At 38.2% G+C, this 22,584-nt stretch overlaps 1 protein-coding gene across 2 annotated transcripts; it reads left to right on the top strand.

Annotated features, from left to right (window-relative positions):
* Positions 1 to 3,783: 3,783 nt before the first annotated feature.
* Positions 3,784 to 17,902, top strand: LOC104604287 (uncharacterized). 2 transcript variants are annotated; one of them, XM_088889476.1, is made up of 5 exons: positions 3,790 to 4,317; positions 7,762 to 7,864; positions 16,799 to 16,830; positions 16,910 to 17,071; positions 17,309 to 17,902. In XM_088889476.1, exons 1-4 carry the CDS (start codon positions 4,034 to 4,036, stop codon positions 17,049 to 17,051), a joined length of 561 nt encoding a protein of 186 aa, XP_088745602.1. In that variant the 5' UTR covers positions 3,790 to 4,033; the 3' UTR covers positions 17,052 to 17,071; positions 17,309 to 17,902. The 2 variants fall into 2 exon arrangements, with proteins under 2 accessions (XP_010266875.1, XP_088745602.1); XM_010268573.3 differs by lacking the exon at positions 16,799 to 16,830 and having other exon boundaries at positions 3,784 to 4,317.
* Positions 17,903 to 22,584: the final 4,682 nt, after the last annotated feature.

The raw sequence follows: 22,584 nt of genomic DNA, 5'->3' as shown, positions 1-22,584 counted from the left end.
CTCAAACTATAATGGAAAAGCCTTTAAATTCTTAAGGCAAAAAGTGAGAATGTTAGAGATGTTGTATATGGGTTTCATTATACAAATAATAAAAGGGTAAATTGCTGAAACCTTTCTTGAAGTTTGGTAATTATAATCACTTCCCTTGAACTTTCTGACATAGTTTCAAGTAGACCCCTTTTTTTTAGAATCTTCTAAAAGGAGGCATAAAATGTCCAAAATACCCATGAAATTGTTTTTGACCAAAATGTTTAGTTTCTAAAATTTATCTTCATATGAATCATTAGCTCAAACCCTTTCAATCTCTTTTTTGAAACTGATTTTTTTTTTCAAATTTTCCCTTTATTTCAATCACTCAAAGGTGAACTGCAACTTTAAATTCTCTTTGTTTTGTTTATAAAATTTATATTGTTTTTCTATAGAAACCAGCCTCAATAGTAACTACATGGGTATTTTGGACATTTTTAAGATTTTTGTTAGAAGATCTCATGGAGGGAATCTATTTGCAACTATGTCATAAAGTTCAAATGAAATAATTGCAATTACCAAGTTTTAGCAATGGTTATCAGGGGAGATTTCAAAAATTTACCCATAATAAAATAGGGTCCGACTATGACATGGAAAACCATATGGTATCGAAAATCCCTCACAATGCCACATTTACAGCAATTACCAGATTTACTATAATAACTGGTAACTAATTATTTTATGTTATAATTAAAATTTAAAATATCCAAAAAAACTTATAAGTCGATTCCCGAGAACTATGTCAAAGAATAACATATCTTGTACAATAATAACCCGATGCCCCACTTTCATCACCATACTGAAAGGAGTAACCACACTTGGAATTCTGAGCATGCAGCCATCATCTAAAGTTTGAACTGCTGAATTACATAGTTCATCTGAATAAGATACTAGAGAAGCTATGGATGAGGTGGTAGCATCAAAGAAATTCAAAGCAAGCTGCAAAAATGTAATAGTCTTGGCAAGGATTTCATCTGCAAAAATGTCAATGGAAATGAAAGAAGAGGAAGGAGGCGAAAGAAAGAAATAAAGAAAGCTTTACATTTAGGCCGCTATATTTGGGGCAACCATTGCATGCATTGTAGGTGACCCACAAGACATCACTTCCAGTGTCAATTTAGACATAGAATTCTTTTGGAGGAGTCCCCAATTTCACTCTCATAAACTAGAGTTTGGTTCAAAGAAAAAGAAATGTGTCAAAACCATTACAATAAATCCCCACCCTGTAGAGTTTTAAAGAGATCAAAAGCCGAAGAAGATAAACAAATAAAGAAAATGAATCAACATCTTCGAAATCCCATATATGAACTACATTAAAAGAGAAAAAACAGTATAGACCCACATAGCTATCAATTTGCAAACTAAAGAACCTCAGAATATCAAAAGCCCATTAAACAAAGAAAAGGAAATAATAAAGAAGCAAAGAATATCAAAAGCCCATCAATATAAATTATAAAATAACGAGTAGGTAAAGGAAGAAGAGAAACAAATTTCAGCCAAGAACAGAAACTAATTCAAGAAACAAAACCCGAAAGCCAAACGTCATCTTCAATTGAACCCAGAGCTTAAAATCAACCACGGACCAAAAAAACAGAAAAAATTACCTGACGGTGTAAGGATTGTAGGTACTCTTGACGGGAAAATCGACGACCCCACCCTGCAAGATTCGGTGGTGCCTTACACTGTCACGAGCTCTAAACTCACTCAGCTCAACTCTCTGGTTTATCGGAAAGGCTCTTTCGAGCTTCAACCTCTTCGGAAATCCACAAAACACCACCACCGGCAAGAAGATGGCGCCCAAAACCAAGATCAGAAAACCCAACATTTCATTTTGATTTGCTTCTCACCCTCTCTCGACAACAAAAAAAATGTGATCTTATATTATAAACCCATACAATTCAGAGGTGAAGATCAAGGTGCATCTTTTTGTATCATTGAAAGCGCAAAAAGAGAAGAGCAGAGTATGCGTGAGAGAGAAAGCGAGAAACAGACTAGAGAGTGCCCAAGGTCCCAAGCAGAGAGAAATCAATAAGAGAGAATAAAAAGACGTTCCACAAGAGGAGACCTCAACAACGGCCACCAATAGAGAGAGGAATGGGGGTTGGAAACTTGGAATTTAGAGGGAAAGATAGAAGGGGGAGGGTGACGTTTAACCGTGAAAACATTAACATCTTTCTTATTTTGAAATGAATTTCTTTTTTAAATGTTTGTTTTTGAAACAGGTTACATGGGATAACCCGTATTCACCGAAACAGACAAGTCGAATGTTGATTGGTCCATATCATCTGATATGATATGAAAAAGATGCTTTTTCTATATCATAAATTTTCCCAATAAAATAATAAGGCCTGCTGATATGTCTACGCTGAGGTAAAAATAAATAAATAAATTTATATGTTGGTTCTAATTAAAATTCCCACCTTTTTACATGTGATAAGAATATAAACAAAAATAATTATTTTTATTTTATAATTATACTTATTTATAAAGACCCTAGATCAGTCATCACCCACTCTAATGACTCTGAGTGCTCGACAGGCACAATGCATTATTATTGGTTAAACAGCCTCCAACAAAGCCATGAAATGCGAAGCTACTAGAAAAGGCTTGCACAGAAGAGCTGTGCAAATGGGTGTACAAAATACAATAATCAAATTCTGCTTTCTTAGCTTTTTGGGTGGTGGTTCACAAGTAGTAGTGACCTTTGATTAGTAACCTTGAATACATGACTTTTTGCTTAGACCAATAAAGAGTATACAACCTACCAAATAACTTATTATTGTGTTTTGTTAAGTAGCAAAAAAAAAAAAAAACACTATTTGAAAGAAGTACAAATACAAATATTCTTTACAAACTAAGCCATAATTTGATATTGAGGAGGGCTTACATTCATTCATAATTCATTTTCAATGAATCATCACCAAATATGGCTGCCCGTAAAGTTGCTAGGTTTGTGCTTCATTGTTACTTTATTACTACTGACTTTTTGATAGTTCTGAAATCTCCAAAAAAGAAAGGTGCATTGGTATATAGTGGTACTATGATAGGGGTCATCATTGGCTGGCCTGCACTGAGCCTCTCACCTGTGTAATATTTATTAATAAGAATTGTTCTGTTGACTTTTGGGGACGTGTTATTCCTCATTCTGTACTACATTTCTGTTTCTGTTTATTTTCAATAATAATAATAATAAATTATGCCCAGATTTGAGCCCACCAAACTTAAAAAATTACAGGCATGATATGGACCTAGGCCAAGCCCATAAATTTCCGGGCTTGGTTTTACAACCGCATCAGAAAGTCTGATGGATGCTTTTCTAGGTAGGAGTGTTCATTGGACTGAATTTGGTTGATCCAATCTAATATGAATCCATTACAAATGCGCTATTGTCCATTCCAATCCAATGAATACTTTGGATTAATTCAATTCAACATCTGGACCGTCTAATCTGTTCAAACTGGTTGTATTTTAGATTTATTCTGATTTAAATCTGGGCCATTGACACCTCTATTTTTATCTTCCATCAATGGACGTGATATTGGTTCAATATGATCCAATTCCAATATAAATCTATTGCCGATGGATAAATCCAATCCAGTCCAATTAATACTTTTAGAGATTAGACCATTAAATCTAAACTGGTCCAATTCAATATGTATTATTGGTCCGTGCAATCAGTCCAAATTAATTTTGATCCAACTCAAAAACGGTCCATTGACACCCTTATTTCTACTACGTATTACCACGGCATTTGTTGACCAGTTGCAATCAAATTATTTTGCCATAACCTCGAAACCTCCGTTCTCCAATCTCGAATTCCGTACCTTACCAAGAGCATGACCACATTCAGACTTCAGACTGACCAAAGTATCCTCTTACTTGAGTGCGACAGAGCAGAGTCGAGTCGAGTTTTGATAGCATTTTCTAGCCATAGGAGATAAAGATAAGAGAGATGCTTCTTTGAGTAAGAGACAGAAGCGGCTAGAGTCTACAGAGAGAGAGAGAGATGGGATTAGAGAAACCGAGGCAAGGAATTTCTATGTTAATTTCAGCTTCCGTCTTTGTCTGCATCTCCCTCCTCTTATGCACGGTGGATGCCCAGCTCTCAATTCCCGCCAAGTATGACGGGTTTGTCTACAAAGACCGCAGAGTTCACGACGACACCATCGTGATTGAGGCTTTTCTCGACCCGGTATGCCCAGACAGCAGGGACTCTTGGCCTCCTCTGAAACAGGCACTCGAGTACTATGGCCCTCGCCTTTGGCTCCTTGTTCATCCCTTCCCGTTGCCGTCAGTAGCCTCTCTTTTATCTCTTCTTTGTCTGTTTGAAGAATTGAATTGTTGATTGTATTTCTTATCTGTTCTAGTTCGATACCCAATTGAATTTTACTGAATGATGAGATTGACTTTTCTTGTGCTTTCATCAAATTGAATTAATCTACTTTGACATTTTATTTTTTTCCCGTCTGTTTCGCTTCTTCATACGAGTGTCTGTTTGGTATAAATGGTTTCCTGAAAAAGCTGAAATTCGGTTCTTGTGATTTAATGCTTATTGCTCTATAGCTGTTCTTATCTTCGATTCTATTATCCTAGTCTGAATGGATTCTTTCCATTCCTTTTACACTTTTTTTTGGTTAACCTTTATAACCATTTGAATACAAAAATGATGTTTCTTAGTAAAATTATTTTGTAACCTGAGATTTTTTTTTTGAAAGCAGCAGTTAGGCTGATTCCGTTCAACAAATCAACATTATGCAAATAGCTCCTCACGGACGACTTCCTCGATAAAGGGAGGAGGAAGACTGTCCCATTCAAAATCCTTACACGAATTAACAGACTGCTTAGCTAGGAGGTGTGCAGCACGATTACAGTTGCTGGAAACAAACACAATTGACATAGAAGAGCTATCTAAATTAGATGCCTGCACTCCTCTAGGACACCCTGTATCTTCCAAGGAGGAGGACGCCTTTCCTCCAACAGGCACTTGACAACACTTTCAGCATCACTTTCCACAACTACCTCTGGAAATTCAAGCTCAGGCCCAGATTTATTCCTTCTTTGATGGCCAGCACTTAAGCCTCTGCTGGGGATCACGGAGGAGTGCAAATAGATCTGCTTCAGAGATGGGCACCCTTTTGATCCCTGAAAATAACACCAAATCCAGCCATCATCCCTCTGATTGCCGCATAAATATTTACCTTTACTCCTTCAACTGGAGGCTACCATCCATCGTCTCAACTTCCGGCTTTTCTGAGACATCCTCCTGAGTATGGTGAGCAGCAGCACAGAGGTTCCTCCTGGCTTCTTTAATTTGAGCTTGGGCAGTGAGAACAGTAGAAATTGGATTGCCATCAGTCCTACTTTCTTGAACACAAATTTGTAGCGTTGCTTCCATATGTTTCATGCTAGGAAGGCACCATCAACAAGGAATAATTGATCACTCTTGACACCTTGACATGGAAGACACTTCCATTCCTCAATCCACTCCCCCAGCCTTTCTTCGGAGGACTCAGTCTTCATTCCAAGATGAGAAGCAAACCATACTTGTGGAGCAAAGGGGCAGACGAACAATAGGAGCTGAACAGTCTCAGGCTCATTCCAGCACAAAGGGCAGGCACTGTCTAGCCCTTTAGTCTCTTTCTAAGTTCTCCTTAGTGGGCATGGCATTAGAAAGGCACGCCTACAGGAAAATGATTACACTTGGCTGCACTATTCTTAGGCTCCAGATAACATTCCATTTCAGGTCCCAACCACACTGGGATCTTCTCCATTGCTGATCCTGAAGCACCTTGTACGCAGACTTACGTTAACAGAAAATAAGCCTTTAGGCATGTGAGTCCATATGAGGTGGTCCTTTGGATTTGACTATGGGTCCTGCAGTCTGATGCTTAGGATAGCTTTGGCATAAATAGGGCAAAAACTCTCTTCCACCAACCTTTTATTCCACTTCTTACCCGTGTCCAGGAGGTCCTTCACCTTTATATTCTCCACCGATGGATTAGTGATCACAGGCATGAAAATTTGAAGATCGGGAATCAGGGGTCACGACTAATGCTTATTTTCCATCCATCACCCACAGATCAGCAAGAACCACTTGCAAGGTGATCCCTGCTTGAGAGAATAGCCTTCTACACATGAGAGGAGCTCTTTGCAACTCCCACCTGCCAAAAGTCCTTTTTTCTTTTGAAAACTTCTGCTTGAGAATTTTTAGTCACAAAGCCCATCCACATTGAGCTATCAGATTTTATGCAATATTGTTCTCCTTTGTTGTTCTCTTATTACTAATGCTGGTTGATTTATTTTCTTTTCCATCCTCATTGAGCAAGCATCATCTAAGATGCTTTCTATTGGCCAAAAATTGGAAGAATACCCCATCTCTCTGGGCTTGAGATTGCTTCCATGGGCCCCAGTTTTGCCTTTTCATCTTAATTGTGGTCCCTTGCAGTAACTTCTTCAGTGAGGCAGATGGACCTAAGATTCCTTTTGTAGTGGCTCTACACCTTACTTTCTTTTTTTTTTTTTGTAAAAGGTAATGTAACTTTATTCAAAAACAAACTCAAATACAGACTGAAATCAGACCCATGAAGGCAGTCTGAAAACAGCCGGAATTACAACCTCCACCAGGAACAAGACTGAAACAAATAAGACAAGTTTAGATTTCTGAACTCCTCAGAGGTAGAAATCCAAGAAATCAACTTGCCCACTGCTCTCTGAATTACATCATCAAGACTTTTAGATCTATTACAGAAAAATCTACTATTCCTTTCTGCCCAAATGGACCGCAAGACAGCAGCAGGGATTGTCTTCCACATCAACTTCCGTTTCTTACTTAGGCCATTTGTATTCCAGCTGCAGAGATGCTCCTTAACCGACCTAGGCATGACCCAACTGATACCCAATGCTTTGAGAAAATGCATCCAAACCTGAGAGGAGAACGGACAGTGAAGACACAGATGATCTGTAGATCCTGTAGCAGACCCACAAAGACCACAGGATAAATCCAGAATTTGAATGCCCCGCCTTAAAAGATTTGATCTGGAAAGGCATTTGTCAAGGGCCATCGACCTGACCAGAAAATTGGATTTAGAAGGACTTTAAGGATTCCATATCTGTGTAGTGGCTCTACACCTTTCAAGCATAAACTATGAGAGTGCTTGATCCTTTTGGTATGTACTATGCATATTTACTATGCTTCCATATATACCTACGGTCTCTCCTTATGCTCTAAACCTTAATAACTTCCTGTTAATGTATAGAGTCTCCTTGCTTATTTTCTCATTCCTGTATAGAGTTAGATGATCATGTACCACAAGGACCAACTGGGACCAATGGCTACACCACTGAGAGTGTTGATTTGGTGTCACTGTGTAAGTTGAAGGCACTAATATGAAGGCAAAAATAATGTGGCTTGAGATTTGAGAAGATATTTTATGGCCTCTGCTTAATTAGAAGGTATGGCTCTAGATGGGTTAAATTAGGGCAGAGGGTTTGTGTAAGATGATGCCAATATCTTGGACAAGGTCTCTTTGACTTATTCAATGATTATTCTCCTTTCGATTATGAGATTTATTTAATAACCTAAGGTTTTTAATCCTGTGTAAAGCTTAGACTTCTTGTTATTTCTTTGGGTAATGTCAATTCCTACTGTGCAAGATGGTCTAAGTTCATATGATGCATTTTTTTTATTGATTTGAAACGAAAAGCCTCTAATGAATATCTGTGTGAAAAATGCAGTTACCATGACAACGCTTTCTCTACCAGCCGTGCACTACATATTGTGAATAAACTAAATGCATCTGTCACATACCAAGTACTGGAAATGTTCTTCAAGCATCAGGTTGGCACTTTTTTTTTTGGTTTCTGGGACTTTTAGTTACAGGTCTTTGATAGTCATTTTCAGTAACAAAATTTATATTCTAATTTTAATATTGTCATTCACTATCTTGTTAACTTCAGCTACCTTATTATTTTTCTTGACATCCTGTAGAATTTGATGGATGTATTCTTTATTAAGTAAGGACCATTACTCAAGGATAGTCCCTGCTATCCAGGGTCTGGGGAGGGGTGGACTGGATATGGACTTAGCCTTGGTATTCTTCTTTTGCACAAAGTAGCCACTATGGAGCCTACTTTCTCATGCTTGTCAGACCTAGATTTTACCATTGCAGCAAGCAATGTCCTGTTATGTATTCTTTTATCAAATCATTATTGTGGCTTAAGATGATCTAAACTATATTTTGAAGTTCTCTTAAATTACCATTGTTCTCTAAGGAGTTTCTCACCTTACGATTTGACTGGCAAATTGATGACAATCCAACAATTGCATTAGAATTCCTTTAGTAGAAATCTATTGAATTAAAAAATATAAAAGAAAAGTAGTTTCTTGAAGAGAGAAGGAGAAGAAGAGAAGAGAAGTTGAAAAGAAAAGAGAGCAATAATCTGGCCACCCCCTTCACTTCTTATTTATACTAAAATAATAGAACAGTACAAAGACAACTATGCCCTTATAGGGCGGCAAAACATAAAACAACATATATAACACTCAAAAACATAATAAAATTTGGACTCACATAACTACTATGGTCCCCACCTCCTATCTAACAACTAACATAAAACATCTACTCAGAAAAACATCATAAAACTAATTTATCTTCAACATTCCCCCTCAAGTTGGGAGTAAATGTCACACATTCCCAACTTGTGTAGATCATGTTCAAGCTTGTTCTTTGCCACCCCTTTAGTGAGAACATCACCCAGTTGCAACTCTGAAGAGACATAAGGCAAACAAACTTCTCCGGTTGTTACCCTTTCTCTTATAAAGTGTCTATCAACTTCAATGTGTTTTGTCCTATCATGCTGAATTGGATTGTGGGCAATATTGATTGCAGTCTGATTGTCACAGTATAACATCATAGGTTCCTCTACTTTCACCCCAATCCCACTCAAAAGAGATATAACCCAAAGAAGTTCTGAGACACCATGAGCCATGGATTTATACTCAGCCTCTGCACTTGACCTTGCCACAACCGCTTGCTTCTTACTCTTCTAGGAGATCAAGTTTCCACCTACAAAGGTACACACTCCTGATGTAGACCTCCTGTCATCTAAGCATCCTGCCCAGTCTGCATCTGTATAGGATTCTAGTTTCAGATTCTCATGATTTGAGAAAAGAATGCCTCTGCCAGGGTGCTTTTTCAGATATTCAAGTATTCTCTCAATAGCTTTCCGGTGCTGAACCCGAGGTGCATGCATGTACTGACTCACAACACTGACAACATAAGAAATATCTGGTCGTGTCATACACAAATACAGCAGTTGGCCCACCATTCTTTGATATCTCCCCACATCCTTTACCAACTCACCATCCACACCATTAATTCTGTGATTTGGATCAATAGGAGTGTCTGCTGGTTTGGTCCCCATCTTCCCAATCTCTCGCAGTAGGTCAAGTACATACTTTCTTTGTGAAATGAAGATCCCATGCTTGGATCTTGCAACTTCAATCCCTAAGAAGTATTTGAGCTCACCAAGATCTTTGATCTCAAATTCTTGCTACAATGATTTTTTTATATCACCAATCTCCTCCAGATCATTTCCTGTCACCACTATATCATCCACATACATAATCAGAATTGACACCAAAGCATCTCTCCTTTTCACAAAGAGGGTGTGATCAGACTGTGTCTGTGTGTATCCAAAACGGATGAATGCCCCTCTGAACCTATCAAACCAAGCCCTAGGTGACTGTTTCAGTCCATACAGAGATTTTCTGAGTCTACACACCTTTCCTTTACCAACATTTTCATAAAAGCCTGCTGGAATGTCCATATATACCTCCTCCTATAAATCACCATTGAGGAAAGCATTTTTGACATCAAGCTGGAACAAGGGCCATGAATAGGTGGCTGCTAGAGATAAAAGGATACGAACTGAATTCATCTTAGCTACTGGTGCAAAGGTTTCCAGATAATCAACACCATAGGTCTGATTATACCTTTTTGCTACCAACCTTGCCTTGTACCTCTCTGTCTTGCCATTGGCCTTATACTTCATTGTGAATACTCATCTACATTCGACTGTCTCCTTGTCTGGGGGGAGATCAACTATTTCCCAAGCTTGGTTTTTGACCAAAGCATCCATCTCATCTTGCATGGTTGTTTTCCACTCAGGTTTGGAGAGAGTCTCAGTAACATTCCTGGGTATAGACACAGAATCCAAGGAAGAAAGAAAAGAACGGTAGGAGGGTGATAAGGCACTGTAAGAAATATGGTGTGAAATGCAGTGGGTTGTACACTTTCTCTTCTCCTTATGAAGTGCAATGGGAAGATCAAGGTCAGTGGGATCAACTGCAACAATGGTGTTAGGGACAGAAACATTATCATCAGAAAACATAACAGGCTTAGGCTCAAGAGGAATACCTGGAACTGTATCTGCCGAATCTGGAGTTTCAGAAGGACTGATAGAGAGTGGTGTGGGTTGAGGATGTGTGGAGTCAACCATCATCTGTCGGTGCTAATATTTCTGTGAGGCTGCCCATAGTGGCTCAGGTAATGAAACTGGAGGTGCAAGTGCTGGCTGAACTGATGGAGGCACCGCCGAAATAGGAAGAGGAACAAATTGTGAGTTCTCCTCCCCAAAACTCTCCCCCTGAGGAGAACTACTCGAGAAGAAGAATGTGAATTCAAAGAAGGTAACATCTATAGTGATAAATCATCTCCTCGACACTGGGTCATAACAGCAATACCCCTTTTGGTTCTGAGCATACCCAAGAAAAATACATTTCTTGGCCTTAGGATCCAATTTCTTGCGATGAGGGCCAAGAATGTGAACAAAAGAAACACAACCAAAAACCCTTAGAGGTATATGAAATATCTCTCCATCTGGAAAAAGAAGGCTAAATGACACCTTAAACCCCAAAGTTCGTGAAGGAACACGGTTAATCAAATGCACGGCTATAAGAACTGCATCTCCCCAGAACTGCATAGGAATTGAAGTACACACCATAAAACTCCTTGCCACCTCCACAATGTGTCTGTTTTTCCTCTCAACAACTCCATTTTGTTGCGGTGTATATGCACAACTGCTCTGATGAACTACACCATGTTCTAAGAGATACGTGGTCAGGTCCTTCTCAAAGTACTCTTTGGCATTATCTGATCTAAAAGCCTTAATTCTCACTCCAAATTATGTGAGAACCATCTGGTGGAAATGTCGTACCAATTTAGGAACATCATCACGTGATCTCATCAAATATATCCAAGAATATTGTGTATAATCATCCACAAACAAGAGAAAGTAACGGAATCCTCCCATGGAAGGGATATGATATGGCTCCCATACATCAATGTGAATGATATTAAAAGCAATACTTCTTTTATTACTTGGTTTAAAAGACTGTCTATAATGCTTTCCTAACTGACAACTTTCACACTCCAAAGTAGATAACTGAACAGACTCAAACAACTTTGGGAAAAGACATTTCAAAGAACTAAAAGAAACATGTCCCAAGCGATTGTGCCAAAGCATAATCTAGTTCATTGACTCTGACCCACTACTACTGCTGTTGCTAACATGATGGCCCTAATGTCTCGAAATCTCATTCAGAAGGTAGACTCCATTCACCTCACGACCACTCCCAATCATCTTCGACTCCAGATCCTACAAAACACAATTACCAGGAAGAAATGTCATGGAACAATTCAAATTTTTTGTCAAAGAACTAATGGACAATAGGTTGGTATGAAGTATAGGGACATGTAAAACAGAAGACAGAGTTATATCATTGGTCACTCTAACTATCCCCTTCCCAACAATGGGCATATGTAAACCATCTGCTATAGAGACTCTGTCTCTACCAAAGCACAACTTATAGGAATTGAAAATGGTAGGGGCATTAGTCATATGGTCAGGTGCTCCTGAGTCTATAATACAGGGAGGTCCCTCCTTACCTGAAGTGGATGCAAGATTTGCAGTTGCATATGAACTACTTGTATGTGCAAAGAAAGTGGTGTAGTTGGCTCCTGCATTCTGTTGTCCATCTGGAAGGCTAGAGCTAGGTGAATATTTCTTACTCATAAGCTGTCCAAACCTCTCCAATTATGTTCTCACTACTGCTACTGCAATGGATTCCCAATCAGTTTGGGAGAGAGGGGTTGAAGAGTCTCCTGTAGTGGCTACATTTGCATTTCCCTTATTGTTTGTTATTCGAGCAGGCATAAGATTTGGGTGAAGCTTCCAACAAGTGTCCCTGGTATGCTTAGGCTTCTTGCAATAATCACACACCAAGTCCTTCTTGTCTTCCCTTCTAGTCTCACTACTCCCCCAGTCTCCATTCGGCTTAGGTTTTGTTGTACCAACCATAGCCGACTGGTCAATCCCAGGCTGTATCAGCATTACATTCCTCCTACTCTCCTCTCTAGAGACAAAGGCATAGGCCTGAGAGAGTGTCACACCCTCCTTAGAAAGAATATGCTGCCTAGCAATGTCAAATTCAGGGTTCAGCTCTGCCAAGAACTCAAAAACCCTATTCCTCTTTACTAGTCTGTGACAAGTTGCTATATCATTTACACTTTCCCATGCCACAGTTTCTAAGTGATCTATTTCCTGCCATAGGGTTTTCAGCATGGAGAAATACACAGCAAGAGGTTTTTTCTCCTTGTTTCATACTTATCACCTGATTTTTTAACTGATAGGCTCTGGCTTCATTTTGCTTATGAGAGTAGGTTTCAGTCACTCCATCCCAAATCTCCTTAGTAGTATTAGCCCATAGGAAATTTTTTGCAATATGAGGTAACATAGAATTACACAGCCAGGACATTACCATGTAATTCTCCTGCATCCATTGGGAAGAGTCTGTATCAGGTTTCTTCTCTTCCCCAGTGAGATACCCTAATTTTCCACGGGCACCAATAGCCATCTTAGTTGATTGTGCCCACTCCAAATAATTTGTACCATCAAGTTTTACTATAGCAATGATCCCAGACCCAAAAATATCACTACTACCTCTAACACCCAGTCCCACAGTACCGGTAGATTTCATCTCGGTATTCCAACTCTCCATCTTATTTCAAACAGTTCAACAGTTAGAAAAAAATAGATTGGAGACCTTCAAAAAATAATTTAATATCACACACACAGAAACCAACCCTTCTGGAAGAAGAAAACCCTACCTGGGGGGGAATCTCTCTCCTCCCCACGCCTCCCAACAGAGAGAAAAGTGAATCGATCACTCCGGGAGGCCCAAAAAATTCTAGAAACCAAACCGCCTTCTTTAGAAAATCAAAAGAAAACTAACAATACCTGGGCACCCGAGATCAAATAAAAAACAAAGAGTCCAACTTTTCTGGGACTCTTCCCCGTACTCCAGTTGATGTCGAACAGTAGATCACCTTCCTGATGACTAGATCCCACCAAAAACTCCAAGAACTGGGCAATCTATAACAGATTGATCAGCCCTTTACTACTTCATGCAGCCGGCCGATCTAGGGCTGCATGAGAGTGCTTCAAGAAACCCTAGTCGATGCTCTGATACCAAGTAGAAATCTGTTGAATTAAAAAATATAAAAGAAAAGTAGTTTCTTGAAGAGAGAAGGAGAAGAAGAGAAGAGAAGAGAAGTTGAAAAGAAAAGAGAGCAATAATCTGGCTGCCCCCTTCACTTATTATTTATACTAAAATAATAGAACAGTACAAAGACAACTATGCCCTTATAGGGCGGCAAAACATAAAACAGCATATATAGCACTCAAAAACATAATAAAATTTGGACTCACATAACTACTGTGGTCCCCACTTCCTATCTAACAACTAACATAAAACATCTACTCAGAAAAACATCATAAAACTAATTAATCTTCAACACCTTTACTAGTTTTCATGGTGATATCTCAACTTCCTTGGTCCAGTATGAAATTGGCACTTTATTCATTTGGGAAGTGGTGTGTGATATTTAAATGAAAGTCTTTTAGATAACAAAAACGGTACAAATTTGCCAAAAAAAAAGCAAAAAAGATCTTCCAAAGGCCCACAATGTGTTAGGTAAAGCCACCAGATGGCCTCCACATTAAGGGAATGCGCCGTTGAAGGATGGGTCTCCAATGGCTTGGGCCTATTCTGTTATATTGGTGAAAGCCCATTTAAACCAAATTAAACTCGATTGAATGATTTAGATAGGTTATATGTACTAATTCAGACATTCGACCACTGAGGGTCCTATATTCTATTAAGTCATAAAACCTTGAGTATTCAGTCTATTTCATCCCATGTCAAGTGCAACTTCTTTGCCTTCCATGGAAAACTTGAGAAATCTTATGTTTTTTGTTTTTTGCATATATAAATAACAGTGAATTTCATTGATTGGTAAATAAAAAGATGAACAAGACTACTCTCAAAGTCTCTTGGTTAAGTAGGACTGAACAACAAAACAGCTATTGGCTAGTAATGTCACTCTTTAGATTTTATATATAGATACAAATTTTTACCCGGCCTAGGCAATGCCCATTCTAATTCATTCTTCTTTACTGCCGTCGTTACTAGTTTTCTGCTAAGCTGTTTGCATACTTTGGAATCTATCTGAATGAGCAGTTCAGATTGGAATATAGAGCTAATGCCATAATCATAAATCTTAAACTCCAAGGTCACTTGGTTTTTTATTGTATCAGCTAACAACAACTTACTGATCACCTTCCACACAAGCCCATTCCATCCTATGCCATGCACTAATTTCAGCACTTGTTTAAATTTATCAGCCCTCACAGAGCTACTCAGCCCACCTGGGCCTGAATAGCTCACCAAAATGTTGCCTGCATGACATCTAATAATTCCCACAATGTAATTGCCCCAGGTTCCCAAGAAAACCACCACCAAATTTTATTTAATATGCCCTTGTGTTGGTGCTTTCCACAGTTCATAAATTACTTGTTTTGGAGGGGAAAAACTAGATATCATCAACCATCGTCTAAGAATTGAATAAGCTTGATTCCTTTAAATTCATCCCTTGTCTTGCCCCTTGTGCTTCTGTGATCATGCAAAGGTTGATGGTGCTTTCTATGATTTGATATTTATTTTCATTATTTGTTCATTACACCCTCCCTCCATAGAATTTCTGCCCTTGTACAATTCCATAGTAAATTCCCTCTTTTGGTGGTGATGTGAAGAAACTGGAAGGAGAATAAATCTACAATCTCCAAGGGGTTGACCAAGTGACTCCAAATAGATTGAAGAAATTACATAACACCTTTGTTGTGAAATAGCACTCCAAAAAACTTGAAAAATCTTATGTTATCCACATTTACAACAGGTCACAATTAGGCATTGTTGTTTTTGCTGTAATTATGTCTGCTTGTGGTTAATATGACCATTAAGGACAGGTTTTCCTGCTTTACTGGCCATATTCGTGTTATAATTTAGAAATTTAGAATGTTGAGTATCATTTAATTATTTTCATCAAAGAAAAATACTGAAATAATATCCTATGATAATATGTTACTGTTATATTTGAAAATCTTATCTATATTATAGTGTCTGTTATTGTCATTATTGTGGTGATAACAGTCATGATTTCCCAATGTTGGGTATCCATATTCTTTGGCCAGTACAGTCTTCACATGGTCTTTTCTTGTCCCTATGCTCATGGTCTCTTTTGCCACAGGCTTCATTTTGTATGCTCTCTTGCTTTACTTGTACTTTATGGATGACATCAGGAGTAGGACTTGTACTAGTACAGGAATCCCCTCGAAAAAGCATTATGCCGAAATAGGAAGTTGCCTTCTCTGTGAGATTACTTGGGGCTTTAAAGTTGGGATAAGGCTTAGATTATGATGATTCTCTAACTTTGGTATGAGTGTCATCAGAAAGTGAATGTTGCGGTTCTTTTAATTGGCCCTTAGATGAAGCCTGATGATAAAACAGATTAATGTGGAATTTTCATTTGGTATAATACCCAAATTAGTTTGAAGGCATCCAACAGAAAACTGTTGAGGAGGACCAATGAAGGTAACGGACTTGTTTTTTTTTTTCTGACACTGCTAGAGTGAACTCTCTGCTTTCAACTACCAAGTTCCTTTTTTCTGTCCTTTCGAATGCAAATTAATTGGATTATCCTTCACTTTTTGTCTAGTATTCTACTTTGTCAACCGTGTCATTACTCATTAGAAGAACTTTGAAAATGTTAGAACCATGCGGGGAGTTCTCTGGTAACAGTTTTTGAGAACATGCAACTCTTATTGAAATTTAAAGGACATGTTTTGTTATATCCATAAACACAGTTTTCATTCTATGGTCAATCTTCATTCTGTCAAAGATATGTAAAGATTAATATCATCATTTGCTTCTTGTGTTCATGACATGGAAAAGTGAGAGATTCTCAACCATCCAAATTTACCACAAAAAGTAAGGCATCATCATATTTTGCAGCAAAGATTAAATATGATTTCTGATCAGAGAAAGAGAAAGAAATACATTTGAAATTCAAAGTTTTTTTTTGGTTGGAAATGAAAGAGAGGACGCTACACAAATCTGGGGGTAGTGCATCCCCATTCCCATTAATCCTCAAAAGCTATGTGATCAATGATAGTGTTTGAGACATCTCTTTCCTGGTTCTCTCTCCCCTGCTTTGACCTGAAATTCAAATATTATTGCAAAGATTCAAACTGAAAATTGAACTCCATAAGCCAAGAATTTTTACTAATGAATTTGATTTCTGATGTAATAAAATTGTTTTATCCAAATGCTAGCTGCTCATGTGCATGAACTTCCTTGATATTGAATTTTCAGGTTCCACACATGCTGAACTTGATCAATCTTTGGTAATCTGTATGAATTTTCTTTCAAGATGGATTTCATGGTTCCCTTCTTACTGAACTTGGTGAATGTGGATATATACAGGAGATATTTTACAATAGGGAAACCTATAACAAGTCCAAACAATCTGTTGATCATCTCATTGGGAAGTTTGTGGCAGAAGTACTTGGAAAAGACTTGTTATCAGAAATTGAATCTGGGTTTAGTGACAGGAAAACTGATCTAGCAACCAGGGTTTCCTTCAAGGTAAGAATTTGAACTTCACTTTTGGTTGATTACAAATGAAATTCTTTTTTTTTTCGGTAGAAACAAAAAATGGTCTGATCATATTACTTGGTCTCCCACATGAAATGCCATGATGATGATATATATGCAATATTATGTGGTCTCCCACATGATAAAATGGTCTGATCATGCCAGTTAATGAGCACCTCAAATTCCTATTATTTTTGTCCTGTTTCACTGGAAAATTTTGTCTTGCAGTATGGGTGTTCAAGAGGGGTGACAGGGACACCTTTTTTCTTCGTTAATGGGTTCCCATTGCCTGATCCTGGTTCAGCTATCGATTATAAAGGATGGAAGAACATCATTGATCCACTTATTGGTGCACAGAGTCAAGGAAGATAGGATATTCATTACTTCCTCTGAGCCTTGACCTGAGAGACCTTACACATCTCATGCTGTCTACGTTTTAGGTGTTTCATGTGGAACAAAGGTGGCAACTTTTAATTAGATCATTGTTAATAGTTGATGGGCATATTATCTGCATACCGTTGATGACTACTTAACTAGGATTGTTAGGACCTTAATATGTGGCATCTAAATCAAATGCAGCCTTTGAATTGGTTATTCAAGCTGTGATCCAGTATGTACAAAATGAAGTTGATTTGATATTTGCACTCTTGTTATTGATAGCTTTTAGTAGTTCAGTTCAAGTCATAGTTCTTGATAGCTTGATCCTTAACGGCTAAACATAAGCTATCAGACTTGTGTAATATGGGATTGTTGATCTTAAACCTATATTTCAGTACCTTGGTTGTTATGGAAATAAATTTATTTCATGGAAGCTTGCAAAAATTTACGAGAACATTTACATTTGGTACTCGTATATAGTGTCTTTTTTTTATAGTTTTTTATGGGCAACCCAGTATAGTTGGTGCAAGGCTTAGATGATCATGATGATAATAATGAGATAACTAGCATCCACCAGTGTCTCTTACTTAGGTCAGGTGGTGAGACCATGAAAGTAACTTTGCTATTTCCAATCATATGTTTATTCATTATTTTTCATTTTCTTCACTTTGTTACACCAAGGCATTTTGAAATTAATGCACCTAGTCTTCACCCATTAGCCTCAACTATTGATTCAGAATATTACGTGGGTTCCATGCAAATGTTGAATGTTGCCCCATTCTGTTCATCTCTCAATTTTCTTCTTCTTCCTCTTCTCTCTCCCCACTTTTGCATGTGCCATTCAACTGGTTTATTCTGTGGGAAAAAGGACAAAAGGAAGAACCATTTACAACCCCCAATTAAGGTTGTGTTCGGTACCATTGGTGTTTCAAGATGTAATGTTTTGAGCTGAAAACACAAACACACCACTGTATGTGCTTGAATCCTGTTCAGTGAAAAATGTTTGCTTTTCATCCATGCCAGCACGGCAGCACCACATTAGTTGAGACTTGGCTTCCCAGAGAAACACCTGACATGGATTTCCATGCCAAGTATTTTATGGCTGTTTTAACTCAAAGCCAAACAAACAATTGACCATTAATCTCAAAACGCCTATATGGTGCTGATGTGGTAAAACGCCTATGGTACTTATAAATGAATCATAAACAGGGGGCACGCCTGTGGGCCAGACAGACTATCATGTCCTCCATTCCGTCTTGTTGTATGTATGAGAAACTGACAATGAAGGCTGAAGAAGAGGAACTGACAAGCAAACCGTAACGGTAGGACAGGATTCTTCTGTAAAAGCAAAACTGGAACCTGTTGCTTGATAACAAAAAGAGATGCCGTGGCCACTGGCCCGAGTAGATGCGGCAGGTAAAGACTAAAGTCTGAAATGAAGTGGAAGCCTAGCTAAGGTCTGACTGCCTAAAGACTAAAGACTAAAGACTAAAGTCTGGCCACTAGCATTTGGCACAATGGCAGGACTATCGTCCATTGGCCCGACCCCAAAGGGCCAAAAGGACCAAAACCCTTCTTGACCCAACTTTTTGCGGTTCACATGAATGATTTTGAGTTCGTTTGCTTATGCCACGCATTATTCTCGGGCAGGAGGTAGTAGTAATAGTACAGCGGTACAACCCTGGTCATGGTATGGTCGTAGGCTCCTAGCCTGAACCCTTGTAGTCAAAACTCAAAACTCGTCCCTCCCTCAAATATCATTTAAGTCAATGTTCTCGACTTCCTTCGTTTTGATAATTGATTCATCCTAAAACAATTACCCCTTTCAACTATGTGATACAGACATACAGTGATAGTGATAATACGAGTCTGCATTTCGTACACCTCCTACGTTAATTATAATCGACTTCCATGGTTTATCCGATGTATCGTATCGTATTGTATCTTTTGAAAAAGATACAGTCCAAGACGCCTGTACCAACTTCCATGGTTTACCTCAACTTTTTTTAATAATAAAAAGCATGCTTTAAGATTCCCAAAAAACTAAAATTTGAAAAAAAAAATAGGTGTTTTGGCCATTTCTAAGTACCGATACAATATGGTTGATATGCGTATTGTATCGATACTTTAGACCTTGCTTCATAGTGTTGGAAGGATTAGCATCCATCATATGGATGGCCGAACTATGTTACATGGTTGGGTGAAATTTCAAAATTTTCATAATCCTTCCGGGAGTCGAATTCCCTATGTTTTGAAAAATTGCATTTTTTAGGATTAATCTTGCACTAAGCCGATATTACAAATGCATATCAGCAACACCCTGAATGGATATTACAAATGCATATCCCAAGGTAGAAACTCATGCCCAAATAAGTCTTAAAACCAGCCTCCAATGAAAATGGCGTAGTGTATTTCTAAAGCTGATTCAACAACACAATTTTCTGTAAAACTGAGATCCAATTGCTTTGATCGAACTAAGGATGATGAGCTTGATATCCCGTGAATTTTTCTTGCAAAAATCAAAGGAAAACTGATCTAAATTAGTCCCAGATAGCTGATGTCGAATAGGAAATAAATTGGGAGACAAAAGGGTGCAAAGAGAATTAGAAACTGCAAAAATATGAAGCTATCTTGGACTTGTCTGAAGGAAGGGTTAGGATCCATCATATAAATGGCCAAACCATGCTAGATGGCTGGGCAAATTTTCAAAAATTTTCTAATACTTCCAGGAACTGAATTCCCTATATTTCGAAAAATTGCATTTTTCAATGTCGGTCTTGCATTGAACCAGACCAGATTTGAAACCAAACAAAGAGGGAGACATATACTTGATACGGGTACTACAAACGCAGATCCCAAGTTGGAAGTTCACGCCCAAATCAGTCCTAAAACCAACATCTACTGAAGATGGCACAGTGTATTCTTGAAGTCGGTTCAACAACGCAGTTTTCAGCAAAACTACAATCCAATTGCTTAGATTAAACTAGGGAGGTGAACACGAAATTCCTCTGGATTTTTCTAACAAAAATTAGAGAAAAACTTATCTATATTCCCAAATAAGCTGTAGTCGAACTAGGGTTTCTTGGAAGACAAAAGAAGAGAGAGGGAGAGAAAGCATAATTGAGAGGTGTTCTTGTTCAGTTCGCCCTCTTCTTCTTGGAGCACTTCTCCTAATCAAATTATGATATTATCCAAATCTAATTTGGATATGGACTACATTGAGAGATAAACATTATCCTCTTAAGAGGATATGTGTTCCATACCCATTTCCAAACCCAGATTCGCCCCATGTCACATGAGCTATAAGGCTTACGATCCAAGGGTGTTGCATGGCCAACTTAGGCCTTATTTGTATGTCGTGAGACCCCACAATGATCTCACATAAGTCCACATGGGTCCGAACCAGCCTCTGTGAAAAGGACTGGCTGAATTCACTGCTAAATGTAGTGAACCCCCTAAGCACATCACTATGGGGTCAAAACGGGCCCAACATTTATGCTTAAATGATCATTGAATTCAGTTATCCTATGAAGACCCAAGGATAATTAACTTAAATAAGAAAAATCCCGTCAGGTAATCAGCCCTGTAACGGTCTCTTACACTTAACCACTCGAGTTATAATGATCAAACACTGTCTGATAGGGAAGGACCTCTCCCCTGGCTACAAAGTGCAGTGTCACACTCTACTCAGATGGATCCCGGGAATTAAAATATTTTGCAAATATTTTTCATAAAACGTATATATATATATTAATATATTCTGCAAAACAAAATCTCAAACATAGTTGAAATCCACTACCGACAGTTTAGGTTTCCATTAAGAGAGTGTAAACCCTATCATTCACTTTGTCCGACAAAGGGGCTGGTCCTATTACTATGATCACCCACTTAAGTGAATTCTCAGACTACTCCAATATACCCAAGGTTTTGACCTTCAATGGATCTCACGAATTGGCACATCAAAGACATCCCAATCCAACACCTAGTGTAGTACTATAATCAAATCTAGGGGTTATGTATAACTTTCTAGTTTTGCCCATCAATCTCCAAGGTCAAGGGCATAACTGGAAAATGGTTTGGGTTCAACATTTCAACCAAATACACACTGCATGTGCTTTGGGTCTAACCTTAGCTGCTGCGACAAGCTACCCCAACTTCTTTGACAGCATATCAGTGTCAACCTTGGTAGGATAAACTCCCAAAGTCTATCAAACGGCTGAGAACATTCTAAACTAACACGAGTCTCATAAGTGTGCAGTTTAAGGGGTAATTTCATAGAAACATACTAATGTCAACTTGAAACAATAATGTATTTTTATTCATTTACAATAAAATGTATCTGTACATCAATCTAATTGAAGCTAAAGGCATACATTGTCTAACATGGCCCACCCCATCCTCTTTTATAATCTCTTATGGAGCTATCCCCTAATCTAATTAGGAGATAATCCAGATATAAATTAGATATGGACCCTAATTAGAGATATACCTTATCTTCTTATAAGATTAGGTGCTCTATACCCAGATCTAAACTCAGATTCGCCACACGTCACATGACAATTTAATTAATCATATTAATTATGAGCCTTAGGCCCATCAACTATGAGGTTCACGATACAAGAGTGTTGCATTGCCAACTTAGGCCTGATTTGTATGATGTGAGACCCCATAATGACCTCACATAAGTCCACATGGGTTCGGTACAACCTTTGTTTAAAGGTTTTGCCGAATTCACTACTAAACACAATAAACCTCTTAGCACATCACTATGGGTTCAATATGCGTCCAATATTTACACTTAAATGATCTTTGAATTCAACCATCATTTGAAGACCGAAGGATAATGGATTTAAGTAAGATAAAGCCCATCAGGTAATTAGCCTTGTAATGGTCTCTTACACTTAACCTCTTGGCTCATAATGATCAGAACACTGCACGATAGGGAATGACCTCTCCCCTGGCTACAAGGTACAGTGTCACGCTCTCTACTTGAATGGATCCCAAAAATTAATTCATTTTTGCAAACATTTTTCATAAAACATTAATATATATCATATAAATATATTTTGCAAAACCAAATCTCAAACACAATTGAAATCCATTTCCGACAGTTTAAGTTTCCATCA

The sequence above is a fragment of the Nelumbo nucifera genome, chromosome 6, assembly GCF_055504915.1.
Source record: "Nelumbo nucifera cultivar China Antique chromosome 6, China Antique-T2T, whole genome shotgun sequence".
NCBI classification, from domain to species: Eukaryota; Viridiplantae; Streptophyta; class Magnoliopsida; order Proteales; family Nelumbonaceae; genus Nelumbo; species Nelumbo nucifera.
Note: the sequence above shows the minus strand (reverse complement) of the source record. Positions and strands in the feature narration are given on the sequence as shown.